Consider the following 14,600-nt stretch of genomic DNA (forward strand, 5'->3'; position numbering starts at 1 on the left):
CTTGGAAATAGGATCAAATGATTTTTTAAGTATTTTTTCCTATATAACTCACATAATAACTAAGTGACCCCAGGGCAGGGCCTCTTTTAATCCCAGGGGCATAATTTGACCAATTTTGGTAGAGGACTACAAGACAATGCATCATACCAAATATCAAAAGCCTAGGTCGTATGGTTTCAGACAAGAAGACTTTTAAAGCTTTTTCCTATATAAGTCTATATAAAACTTGGGACCCCAGGGCAGGGCCTTTTTTCACCCCAGGGGTACAATTGAACAATTTTGGTTGAGGATCATAAGACAATGCTAAAAGCCAAATATCAAAGGTCTAAGTGTTGTGGTTTCAGACAAAAAGACTTTTTAAACCTTTTTCCCTATAGTCTATGTAAAACTTGGGACCCCTGGGGCGGGGCCATATTTGACCCTAGGGGGATAATTTGAATAATTTTGGTAGAGGACCACTAGATGATGCTACACACCAGATATCAAAGCCCTAGGCCCTGTGGTTTTGGACAAGAAGATTTTTAAAGTTTTTCCTTTCGGTTGCCATGGCAACCAGAGTTCTGCATAGAATTCAATTCTTTGAATAATTTTGAAAGGGGGCCACCTAATGATCATTCCTAAGAAGTTTGGAGTAATTCTGCCCAGTGGTTTTCAAGAAGAAATTTTTTTAGAAAATGTTGACGGACGGACGACACACGACACATGTCACAAGACGGACATTGAACGGTCACAAAAGCTCAACATGAGCCTTTGGCTCAGATGAGCTAAAAGCAATACAAATGATGCTTATTAATTTGTGGAAAATACGTAAATAAAAATGAAAACACCAAGATAAATATGAAGCGAAGGTATAAAATAACAAGAGGGTCATTGACCCTAAAGCACTCACCTGTGTACAAGGCTTCAAGTGTGTTTGTTTAAGTACAGAGTTAGGTTTCTTCTGTGTTAGCCTATATTATATACATGTCACACACACACTTTTGAACCTAGGGCAATAATTTTAACAATTATGGTAGACATTACAAATCTGATATCACACGCCAAATATCAAGGCTCTAGCTATTATTGATTCAGAGAAGAAAAGTGACCATGCCCCCTGGCAGCCATGTTTTTTGACGAATCGGAATAATTTGAACAATCTTGGCAGAGGGTCACACAAGAACCATTTGTGTAAAATTATTTTGAAATCGGGCTTGCAGTTTCAAACAAGAAGATTTTTAAAGTTTCCACTATATACATATAGGGAAAAGTGACCACGCCCTCTGGCGGCCATGTTTTTTGACAAATCAAAATAATTTGAACAATCTTGGTAGAGGGTCACACAAGGACCATTTGTGTAAAATTATTCTAAAATCGAGCAAGCAGTTTCACACGAAGATTTTTAAAGTTTCCACTACATACATATAGGGAAAAGTGACCACGCCCTCTGGTGGCCATGTTTTTTGATGAATCAAAATAATTTGAACAATCTTGGTAGAGGGTCACACAAGGACCATTTGTGTAAAATTATTCTAAAATTGGATAAGCAGTTTCATACAAGAAAATTTTTTAAGTTTCCACTATATACATATTGGGAAAAGTGACCCCGCCCTCCAGCAGCCATGTTTTTTGACGAATTGGTATAATTTGAACAATCTTTGTAGAGGGTGACATAAGGACCATTTGTGTGAAATTATTTCAAAATCAGACCATCGGTTTAGGAGGAGATGTCGTTTGAAGTTTTTTCTATTTTTAGCTCTGGCAGCCCATATGTGCAACCAAGCGGAACCGTTTGATCAACTTTGGTAGAGGGCCACACAAGGAGCATCATGGCCAAGTGTCATCAACATCCATTCATTGGGTTTGGAGGAGATGTCGTTTAAACACAAATGTTGACGACGGACGCCGGACACAGCATGATCACAATACCTCACCATGAGCACTTTGTGCTCAGGTGAGCTAAGGTCAATAACTGCCGGTGTTTACATTCTAGCCATAATGGCACACCTAGTTTCATAATGGCCCTCGTGCAATTATGACACTAGGTGTGCCATTATGGCAAGAAGGCACAACCAAGCCGTATATTAACCTCTTATTATCATTATTATTAAACCTGATTTATATAGCGTCCTTTTCATGATAAACACGTTCAAAGGTGCTTTACACATAGCAAACGCAGCTATACAGGGTGCAAAATTCATCCTCTACTAGTACAGACACAGAGCGATCTGACCAGAGGGACAGAGTGAGATAAAGCCCCTAGAACAGATAGAGAGAAATCCTTTTTAGATACAGGCCAGTCCAGCTAACTTAGCCTAGCTCTTTGCGAATACAGTCTGGTTCTTTAACGTGCTCGTTGTATAGCACCGACACATGCGAAGCAGTCTTTCCTGGGAAGAACCAGTACAGGCCTCTTAGTTAGGTTAGGTTAGGTGGGGGGCACTCAAGAACATAGGGTGCCAGAGTATTACATTTTACCCCTGACACAGAAATTGAATGGGCATAAAATCACAAATCAGAAAGTTTCGTAAAACACAATTTATTCATCAATTCATGAGGTCAACATTCTGAGAAGAACAGAGACTATATGGACATTTAGACTGTTGCCAAGCAACATATACTTCTGTCTGTTTGTTAAACCTTCTGGAAAACCTGAAATTAAATGAATTTCAAATTAATATTTTAATTAGTATAACAAGAAACGCTGCAATGCCACGAAACCAGGTTTTCAACACTTTTAATAAGAATAAACAAGAGGGCCATGATGGCCCTATATCGCTCACCTGAATTTAATTGCTTTCTTGAAAAAAATTCTTCGCTAAAGCTAAACAAGTAACCCCATGGGGTGGGGTCAATTTGACCCCGGAGGTCATAATTTGAACAAATTTTGTAGAAGTCTATTAGGCAATGCTACATGTCAAATATCTAAGATCTAGGCCTTCTGGTTTATTTTTAGAAAATTTTTGAAGATTTTCCTATGTAAAATCAAGTGACCCCTGGGGTGGGGTCAATTTTGACCCTGGGGGTCATGGTTTGAACAAATCTGTAGAGGTCCACTAGGCAATGCTACATGTGAAATATCTAAGCTCTATGCCTTCTGGTTTATTTTTAGAAATTTTTTGAAGATTTTCCTAAATAAAACCAAGTGACCCCTCGGGTGGGGTCAATTTTAACCACGGGGGTCATGATTTGAACAAATTTTGTAGAGGTCCACTAGGCAATGCTACAAATGAAATATCTAAGCTCTAGGCCTTCTGGTTTATTTTGAAGATTTTTCTATGTACAATCAAGTGACCCCGGGGGTATGATTTGAACAAATTTTGCAGAAGTCTACTAGGCAATGCTACATGTCAAATATCTAAGATCTAGGCCTTCTGGTTTATTTTTAGAAATTTTTTGAAGATTTTCCTATGTAAAATCAAGTGACCCCTGGGGCGGGGTCAATTTTGACCCCGGGGTTCATGATTTGAACAAATTTTGTACAGGTCCACTAGGCAATGCTACATGTGAAATATCTAAGCTCTAGGCCTTCTGGTTTATTTTTAGAAATTTTTTTAAGATTTTCCTATGTAAAATCAATTGACCCCTGGGGTGAGGTCAATTTTGACCCCGGGGTATGATTTGAACAATTTTAGTAGAGGTCCACTAGGCAATGCTACATGTCAAATATCTAAGCTCTAGGTCTCCTGGTTTTTGTTAAGATTTTTTAAGATTTTCCTATGTAAAATCAAGTGACCCCTGGGGCGGGGTCAATTTTGACCCTGGGGTCATGATTTGAACAGATGTGATAGAGGTCCACTAGGCAATGCTTCACACCAAATATCTAAGCTCTAGGGCTTCTGATTTTTGAGAAGAAGATTTTTAAAGTTTTTCCTCTTGGTTGCCATGGCAACTCGAATTCTGTACGGAATTCAATTCTTTGAACAATTTTTAAAGAAGACCATCCAAGGAACATCCCTGTGAAGTTTCATCAAAATTGCCCTGTTGGTTTAGGAGGAGATGTTGTTTAAAGGAAAGTGTGGACGCACGCACGGCCGGACGCCGGACGGTGAGCGATCACAATACCTCACCCTGAGCACTTTGTGCTCAGGTGAGCTGAAAAGTATACTGAATCACAGTTCACCACTTTAAAGCATAAACCCTAACCCTAACCTAACCCTAACCCTAACCCTATTTTTAGTAACAATGACCTTGACCTTGATCCCAGAAACCCCAAAATCAATCCCAAGCTACAACTTTATATAAGTTTTCTATACACCAAGTTTCATCATGATAGCTCATTCCTAAGTTAAGTTATTGACCGGAAAACCTTTTTCTATTTTAAGTAACAGTGACCTGGACCTTGACTCCAGAAACCCCAAAATCAATCCCAGCCTTTGTCTTGATATAAGCTACATACATACCAAGTTTTATTCAAATATCTTTACCGAAACAAAAGTTATTGACCGGAAACACCAGTTTGACGCTGCCCGCCCGACGAACGACATACCCCAATCTAATAACTCAACGAAAACCTGGTTAAAAATAAAATACTACTAATTCATTTCATACAGGCTAGCTTGATTGAACAGAACTTGATGCCCATTTCAAAATACCCACTACATAATTCTTCAATATTAAATTGTTGAATTTACTAAAACAAAAGATATTTGCAACCAACATCACCATCCTGTCACAATTTAGATATTTACCAACATTTTAAAAGCTTAACTTTTCTAAACAGAATCATATACCTAAAGTCTATGTCAGCCATTCACATGTATCAAACTAGTAACATTGTAGTTCTCAAGATTGATAATATATAAACTTGCACTTAATATACAATTCTTGGGGACCGTCTTTTGAAATCACTGTCAATATTCCACCTGTTTACTAATAACTTAGGTATACACAAGTTTACAAAAATTTAGCCACAATACAAAATCTGATTTGGACAAGAACATAAATTACGCCACCACTGTATGACCCTGTGAAAAATGCTCTCAAGTACAATCAAGAGGGTCATGATGACTCCGGATCGCTCACCTGAGTAATATAAGCTGTATGTTTCAAATGTCAAACTGATGCTAAAATATAAAGAAAGTAGTTCAGTAGGTCACATTCATGGTCACTGAAAGTCAGTTTTAAGATCAGTGTGCAAAACTTTACATGTCATCCAAATTTCAAGGCTGTATCTTAAAAATAAGAAAGTAGGTCAGTAGGTCAAGATCACAGTCATGTGACCCCTAATCACTTGAGGTCATCAGGTAATTATAATTAAGCAGTCTAGGAACTATGATCTAATAATTTTTAAGTACTTTTTCCTATATAACAAGTGACTCCAGGGCGGGGCCTCTTTTCACCCCAAGGGTATAATTTGAACAATCTTATAAGAGATCCACTAGGCAATGCTACACACCAAATATCAAAGGCCTTGAACTTTAGGGCAAGAAGATTTTTAATTTTTTTCCTCACTTGGGACCCCCAGGGCAGGGCCTCTTTTCACCCCAGGGGTATAATTTGAACAATTTTGGTAGAGGACTACAAGGCAATGCAACATACCAAATATCAAAAGCCTAGGCCTTGCAGTTTCATGCAAGAAGATTTTTAAAGTTTTTTCCTATATAAGTCTATGTAAAACTTCAGACCCCCTGGGCAGGGCCTCTTTTCACCCCAGGGTAATAATTCGAACAATTTTGGTAGAGGACTACAAGGCAATGCAACATACCAAATATCAAAAGCCTAGGCCTTGCAGTTTCAGGCAAGAAGATTTTTAAAGTTTTTTCCTATATAAGTCTATGTAAAACTTGAGACCCCCGGAGCAGGGCCTCTTTTCACCCCAGGGTAATAATTTGAACAATTTTAGTAGAGGACCACAAGGCAATGCAACATACCAAATATCAAAAGCCTAGGCCTTGCAGTTTCAGACTAGATTTTTAAAAAAAATTCCTATATAAGTCTATATAAAACTTGAGACTCCCGGGGCAGGTCCTCTTTTCACCCCATGGTATTAATTTGAATAATTTTGGTAGAGGACAACAAGGCAATGCTACATACCAAATATCAAAGGCCTAGGTTTTGTGGTTTTAGACAAGAAGATTTTTAAAGTTTTTTCCTATATAAGTCTATGCAAAACTTGGGACCCCCGGGGCGGGACCTCTTTTCACCCCTGGGGCATAATTCGAACAATCTTCTTAGAGGACCATTAGATGATGTCACATGCCAAATATCAAGGCTCTAGGCCTTGCGGTTTTGGACAAGAAGATTTTTTTTAAGTTTTTCCTTTCGGTTGCCATGGCAACCACAGTTATGCATGGAATTCAATTCTTTGAACAATTTTGAAAGGGGACCACCAAAGGATCACTCCTATGAAGTTTGGTGTAATTCTGCCCATAGGTTTTCAAGGAAAAGATTTTTTTTGAAAATGTTGACGGACGCACGATGGACGACACACGACGGACATTGAGCGGTCGCAAAAGCTCACCATGAGCCTTTGGCTCAAGTGAGCTAAAAATGTGCCAATACCAGAAAACAATAATCGGACACAAATAATCTTGACTATATGCACAATGTCCAACTGATGCTTATGATTTCTATCAAGTCAATCTAAACCGGACTGAAACTGTAGCAGCTATCTGTAGAAGTTACGGACATAATAAGGTACAGAATGATGTAGCTGTAATATTGTTAATTCATAAGAAGGGATATAATTCAATAAACAAGAAAGATGTCATCATTGTATGAGGCATTCCCAAAATACGACAAAAAAATGAGCTTACTAAAATAACAAGAGTGTCATAGTGATCCCAAGTTTCTCAGCTGACCTTGAGTGTTTGAACTTAAATGTATGTATGACACACTGAATCATACATGGTAACAACTGTATTAAATGTAAACTTGTGACCCCTAAATGAGGCCAAGTGCCACCATGTGAAAAAATTGGTAGAAAAACTTACAATGATGCTACGAAGATTCACCAAGCAGTTCATGAGAAGAAATTATTTTAAGGCTCATCTAACATCCCCTTAAAGGGGCAAAATGCCCCTATTGAACAAATTTAGGAGAGAAACCTTCAATGATGCTATTTAAAGACCGAATGTGATTATGGTGCATCAAGCAGCTCACAAAAAGAAGTTGTTTAAAGATACATGTTTAGCCATAGTGGACTCTAAACGGGGCCTTATGCCTAAATTTCAACATAAGATTCACTTTTGCTCAAAAATGGCCTTAAAACTAAAATTCTCTAAATATTGGAGTAAATTCCAAATCTTCTTCATCAAGAAGTAAGTTTCATCGAAATGCATGCAATGCTTTACAATTTATTCATCACTGAAGGTAATATATGATGTAAATGAAATACATTTAACACTGGGAATGGGAAATCTTCAGTTTTTAACCTAATTTTGTTTTAGTGAAATTTTCAATATAGGCACAGCTGTTGACCACAACAAAACATTGACCATAATTTTGTGAAAGAAGCTGACCTAATAGTGAAAATATTTTTTGTGGTACTTGACTGTGCTCACTACTAAAAACAAGAGCACCGCAATGCGGATCAATATACGACTGAAGGTATTTGTACAAAGTTTCTTTAAAATCCTCCAAGCAGTTCAAGAGTTACAGAGCGGACACTAAACAAAGTCATATGATCTTTGACCCCTAAGTGTGACCTTGACCTTGAAGCGAGCCATCCAAAACATGTGCTCTGCAGGTCGTCTTGATGGGATGAACATTTGTGTCAAGTTTCTTTGAAATCCTTCAAGGAGTTCAAGAATTACAGAGCAGACACAAAATTGCTAATGGACGAACAGACAGACGGACACTGGTGTCATAACATAATCCTTTGGGCATATAAAAAAATTGGGAGAGAACCTAATAACAATACTAAAGAGCATGTCTGATAAAGATCCATCAAAAGGTTCATAAGAAGAAGTCATTTAACAGTATTTCTATTCTAACCCTTAGTGGTCACTAAAAGGTGCCAATTCCCTTCATTTATGTATACAAATTTTGAAGTGGCCCTTGCTACATATAAAATCTGAGGAAGATCAATCAAACAGTTCATGAGAAGTTGTTTAAATGTATCTCTCTATTAAACTCTAGGTGTCCCTAAAAGGGCCCCAACACCTCCATTTGCATAAAAATTTAAGAGAAGACCTTATAGTGATGCTACGTAATATCAAATTTGATGAAGATACATCAAGCAGTGCATTACAAGTTGTTAAAAATGTACTTCTATTTTTAGCTCTAGCAGCCAAAAAAAGGCCAAGTGCTCCCATTTGTATTAGTTTGGAGGAGGACTTTACAAATATGCAACAGACCAAGTTTGATGAAGATCTATTCATAAGAAGAAGTTGTTTAAAAGTATTTCTCCTTTTAGCTCTAGTGGTCCCATCCTGCCTATACATCAATACAGGCCTTTCTGCATATATAAGTACTTACTGAAACTTGCTGGAAAACATAATATATTGGCTATTTCTCTAGGTGTGAAATATCGTAGCTTTAAACATCTAACAATTTCAAATTCTTCATCTTTCCACTGGTCCCTGTTTTGTTCCAAACTGGTTTTGCATTTCAACTTTGATGCTTCATTTATACACTGAAATTATGCAATAACATAATTATTATTACAGTCAAAACACATTAAACTATACACAGCAATCCCATTGCTTGACTGGTCATGCTTAATATAAGAAATTGTGAAATCATTTAATTTCAAGAACTTGATCGAACTTTCGTGGGTTTCGTCAAAATAGCTATTCCCTGGGGATACAAATTCACAGATTTTAACTGTTGAAAATTAAATGAATGTTTGCTGGGTTTGAGTCTGGTGGTTTGACTCACAAAAGTTAGTCCATAACAATCATTATCCATTTCACAGTATAACAGCATCCAAATTTTCCAGATGTTAATTACTAACTGAATGTATGTATTGGGACCAGATGTTAGGATGTTCATTGTTTCAACAACCCAAGTTACTGGACAATTAGGTCACTTAAAAAATTTATAAATTCTAAAGTATGCCAAAATGGATCAGTTAAAGGATGCAAGTCAGAGAGATAACAAAATCGTAAATATAAATATGAGGGCCAAGTTGCTCACTCGAGTACAAGGAAAATGAAAGTTTCAAGAATATTCAGTCAAAAATGTGATTTCTAAAGTTTCAAAGTTTTCTATAACTGGACCCAATAAAGTAAAATTATGGATGATTCACATCAGGCCTAATCTTCACTAAACATTTTCAGTTTCAGCTGAGATTGATAATTAAACTTTGCCATTTATATCTAAACTGCATGTTTAAAATTAAACATTACGGTAATAACTACATTGTATTCTCAATGAGTATTCCGTACTGATGGACAGTGTCAACTGGAATTTAATTTTGAAGTTCTAGTAAAATTTGCTATCAAAATTTCAGTCCTACAAGGTTTGAGTGGTAGCAATGAAGCTTTGATTCCTTGCTACTTCCGTTGTGGTATGTCCTCAGGCAAGGTGTTTTATCTCAATTGTCTCTGTCCGCCCAGCTGGTCCATTATTCAATTCGGGCAATACCATTTAGTATTAAGGGGTGTTCACTGAAAATTGTCTGACTGAATAGCGAACAATGCAGGCCATGATCAGCCTGCACGGACATACAGGCCGACCTTGGTCTGCACTGGTCGCAAATGCAGAATCGCTTGCTGCCAGCAGACTGAAGGTTAAATGGCTTAGATAATGTAAAGATTAAAGGGGTATCTTGTGTATTAATAAAGTTTATCTATGATTCAACCTAGTGACCTTGTTTTAGATCCCATATGACCAAGTTTTAATCTTCACTAGATTTCACAATGACAAACAGTCTGACTAGGTTTCATGTAGATCTGGTAAAAATGTGGTCCACAATGATAACAAGGTTTTATCTAAGATCTCATCCAGATGACCCTATTCTAAACATGGAGACAAACATTCTGACTACATTTCACATTGATCAGGTAGACCTTTGAAGTGTTAGTAAGACTCTTCTATGATTTGATCTAATAACCTAGATTTTGACCCTAACAACAAATATCATTTTGTTCTGTCATATTGCAACATTCCAGCTTTTAATGGTGAAGACCAAAAATGACCCTGCATGCATTATTTCTGGCACAAACAGGAGTCTGCTCCACAGACCTTCTGTAAGCAAGCCGATTGGCTTCCATCTAGCATGGTTAGAAATTGTGAGAGAAAGGTTATTTTAAAACAGCAATCTTGTCTCCTCAGCAAAAGAGGCTCAAAATAGCAGTTTAAATTGTGTGGCCACCCCCTACCTGTATATCTGTTGACATCTGCACCAAGGAGCCAGCTCCATCTATATAATGTCCATACCTGAAATATTGACAACGTTAATTTCACAATGGCCTGCAATAAATCCAAGGTGGCCTTTGGTCAATACAACAGCTTAAAGACCAATAGACTATCACCGATTTACAACAAAAATCATGTTGTTCATTTACAACAACAAGAGGGTCATTGACCCTAAAGCGCTCACCTGTGTACAAGGCTTCAAGTGTGTTTATGTAACGTACTGGTACAAGTATAAAGTTAGATTTCTTTTATGTTAGCCTAATAAAAGCATATTACATACATGTCACACACATTTTTGAATAATCTGAACAATTATGGTAGACAGTACAACTCTGATATCACAGCCAAATATCAAGACTCTACCTATTATTGATTCAGAGAAGAAGATTTTCAAAGTTTCTTATATATATATGCCTACAGTAAGTATATGTCACGCAAAGGGGCATGGACATTTTTTACCTTAGGGCAATAATTTGGACAATTAGGGTAGAGAGTCACACCCTTATATCACAAGCCAAATATCAAAGCTCTAGAGAGAAAGATTTTTAAAGTCTGATAGCTGAAAACCTATTTCTAACCAAAAAGACCCATATGTTGAATGAACCAGAACCATTTGAACAACTTTAAAAGAGGGCTACCCAGAGATCATTTGTGTAAAGTTTCATCGAAATCCATTTAGTGGTTTTGGAAGAGATGTGTTGATGAAAAGCGACCACGCCCTCTGGCGGCCATGAAGGTCACACAAGGGCCAGCAGTTTCACACAAGAAGATTTTTAAAATTTCTACTATAAACATATAGGGAAAAGTGACCACGCCCCCTGGCAGCCATGTTTTTTGACGAATAAGTATAATTTCAATAATCTTGGTAAAGGGTCACGCATGAACCAATTGTGCAAAATTATTTTAAAATCAGGCCAGCAGTTTCACACAAGATTTTTTTAATTTCCACTATATATTTATATATATATAGGGAAAAAAGACCACGCCCCCTGGCCGCCATGTTTTTTGACGAATCCGAATAATTAGAAAATCTTGGTAGAGGGTCACATAAGGACCATTTTTGTTAAATTATTTTATAATCGGGCTAGCAGTTTCACACAAGAATATTTTTGAAGTTTCCCTATATACATATCAGGAAAAGTGACCACGCCTCCTGGCGGCCATATTTTTTGACAAATTGGAATAATTTGAATAATCTTGGTAGAGGGTGACATAAGGACCATTTGTCTGAAATTATTTTAAAAATCGAACCATCGGTTTAGAAGGAGATGTTGTTTGAAGTTTTTTCTATTTTCAGCTCTGGCAGCCCCTATGTGCAACTAAGCAGAACCATTTGAATAACTTTGGTAGAGAACCGCACAAGGAACATTGTGGCCAAGTTTCTTCAAAATCCATTCAGTGCTTTTGGAGGAGATGTCGTTTAAATACAATTGTTGACGACAGACCAACGACTTGACGGACGGAGGGACGCATGCACAGCGGACGCTGGACACAGCGTGATCACAATTTCTCACCATGAGCACTTTCAAAGTTTCTTATAAATATATGCCTACAGTAAGTATATGTCACGCACAGGGGCATGGACATTTTTTACCTTAGGGCAATAATTTGGACAATTATGGTAGAGAGTCACACCCTTATATCACAAGGCAAATATCAAAGCTCTAGAGAGAAAGATTTTTAAAGTCTGATAGCTGAAAACCTATTTCTAACCAAAAAGACCCATATGTTGAATGAACCAGAACCATTTGAACAACTTGGTCAAATCATTCTTAAAATATTAAGGAACAATTTTCGTACTAACAATCAGTGTGATTTTCATCTCTGACCAACTAAACTCAAAATTAATAATATGGTTCATCCATTGTCCATGGACAATATATCTGACAGGTAAAGGACTGTAGGTGAAGGTATTCTAAACATGCTGAAAGAATTTTTTTGTTTCTTTTGTGTTTTGAGTCACACCAACACAACTTAAGGTCATATGGTGACTTTTCCCAGCTTTAATGGTGGAGGAAGACTTGGGCAAGCACCTGGATAGAACCACCACCCTTCAACAAGCCAGCTGGATGGCTTCCACACATGGAGACTTCTATATCCCAAGTGAGGTTTCAAGCTTATATTGATCAGTGGCATGGATCGTGGGGTTGAGAGTTCCATTCGCTGGCTTGGTGTATGTTCTCTGTGATAATTTGATAAAAGATATTGTGTCTAATATCATTCGTCCTCCACCTCTGATTCATGTGGGGAAGTTGCCAGTAACTTGCAGAGGACAGGTTTGTACTGGTACAGAATCCAGGAACACTGGTTAGGTTAACTGCCCACCATTACATACCTGAAATACTGTTGAAAAATGGCATTAAACCCAAAACAAACAAAATAATCAGTGGCAAATGATTGGAAGTCAGCAATCTTAGCCATCTGGCAAAAGGTCACCTGTGCAGAAAAGATTTTTATAATAACAGTCACTGTGATCTTGACCTCTGACATATTAAGCAGATTTCACTCTATAAATATGGGTCAAGCACTGCCCAAGGGTAATGTGCCCGCCATAATTAAGCAATGTAGGTCAAGGCAATCTCAAAACTGTGTGGCAATGTTTTCTTTGTATTAACAGTCATTGAGACCTCGACTTTTGACTCAATGACCTCAACATGAACAGAGGTCTTCCACTGCCTATTGGTAATGTGCCTGCCAAATTTGAGGGTCATAGGTAAACTTTGAGCAGAAACTTTGTTTAGTATTGTCACTTAGCTGACCCATTGCCCATGAGCAAATTTCATTTAAAGTTTGTAGGTCAAGCCCCTTATGCATCCTTTTCGGAATGTGAAAAGTTCCATTAATAAACAGACTTTACTAACTTGGATTTTTAACAACATTTTTCAACAGCTTCTTCATTATAACGTCTGATGCCGTTGGCATGATATGTCATTATGTATTTTTAGTATCATGCTAATTTCCATGTCTATGCAGAAAACCTGATATCTGATTAAAAGAATCTAACATCTGTGTCTTTCCAAACTGAAACTAAAGTATTTAAATAACTAAATGTGTCCATAGGACACAGATGCCCCACTTCCTGTTACTGCACATAGTTTCTTAACTCTAGAGGAAATATTTTTTAAGAGATATGCAACACAAATTTCTAAGCACTTTATGTGTATTTTTCACTAACTCAAGGATCATAACTCTGGTCTAGCTGAGTGAAATCCTAAACAGAACACCTGGTGCACAACTTCACATTCTGTATAACAATCCTCTAATGTATCACGATTCTAGGTCAAGTACATTTTGAAGTATATGGGACAAAAACTTTTATGCCCTTAAATGCATATTTCTGACTAAGTCAAGGACCATAACTCTGGCCTCGCAGAGCAACATGAAAACTAGAATATGTCTGTAGGACACAGGGTGTGCCCCCACTGATACATTTGTCACAAAGAAGGGGCAATAATTCAAATGTTTGCAGTCTTAAGGGGGTATAGTCTCAACAAACATTTTATGAAAAGGATACATTATTCTAGGCCATATACCTTTTGAGCTATGAGCATCACAAACAAAAAATCAACTATTTTGGCTATTTCAAGGGCCATAACTCTGTAATAAGCACTAAGATTCCCAAGAAGAATGCCAAGTGTGCAAGGTCACACCATGATAATGACTCAAGCAAGGTTTTATGAATTTACATCAAATATTTTTTGAGCTAGGCACATTATTAGGTAAAAATGTGCATTTTTGACTATAGGGGCCATAACTTAAAAAATAGGGGGTGAAGCCAGCCAAAAAATAAGAGGTGTGCAAGTTTATATCATGATAAAGACTCATGCAAGTTTGTTTTCATCCATTTTCATCATATACTTTTTGAGCTAGGTGTGTCACAAGGTGAAAATGTGCATTTCTGACTATTTCAGGGGCAATAACTCTGGAAATAGGGGGTGGAGGCAGTCAAAAAATAGGAGGTGCACAAGTTCATATCATGACAAGAGCGCCGCCAAGCGGGGCAATATACGCCCGAAGGCTTACATCATAGGATGGGAGAACTTGACTGTTGAAGCCCCAAAGGACTGGAACAACAAAAGGAAAACTTCAAAAAAAAAATCTAAGTCCACAAAAAAAAAATTCGAAGTCTACAAAAAAATCATTATCAGGTACAGGTATGTAAAAATACACCTTAAAATTGGAGGTACCATCCATGTTGTACCACAGAAAAGTGGTCTCGGTTTTTCCCTACGGCCAATAATAAAAAAGTTTCAAAATAAGCTATTTATTGTAACATAAAAGGGAAGTAATTCAAAAAAAAATTATTTTAAGTACAA

At 37.3% G+C, this 14,600-nt stretch overlaps 1 protein-coding gene across 4 annotated transcripts in view; it reads right to left on the reverse strand.

Annotated features, from left to right (window-relative positions):
• Positions 1–2,502: 2,502 nt before the first annotated feature.
• Positions 2,503–14,600, reverse strand: part of LOC123536432 (tRNA (cytosine(38)-C(5))-methyltransferase-like) — a 33,121-nt gene continuing 21,023 nt past the window's right edge. For all 4 annotated transcript variants that reach the window (XM_045319621.2, XM_053528452.1, XM_045319622.2 and 1 more), the window contains exons 7-9: positions 10,248–10,305; positions 8,401–8,557; positions 2,503–2,631 (exon numbers count right to left, since the gene is read on the reverse strand). In XM_045319621.2, the coding sequence (XP_045175556.2) occupies positions 2,531–2,631; positions 8,401–8,557; positions 10,248–10,305 (316 nt within the window). In that variant the 3' untranslated portion in view covers positions 2,503–2,530. The remainder of the gene's footprint in view (positions 2,632–8,400; positions 8,558–10,247; positions 10,306–14,600) is intronic.

This window comes from Mercenaria mercenaria, chromosome 17 (assembly GCF_021730395.1).
Source record: "Mercenaria mercenaria strain notata chromosome 17, MADL_Memer_1, whole genome shotgun sequence".
Lineage (NCBI taxonomy): Eukaryota > Metazoa > Mollusca > Bivalvia > Venerida > Veneridae > Mercenaria > Mercenaria mercenaria.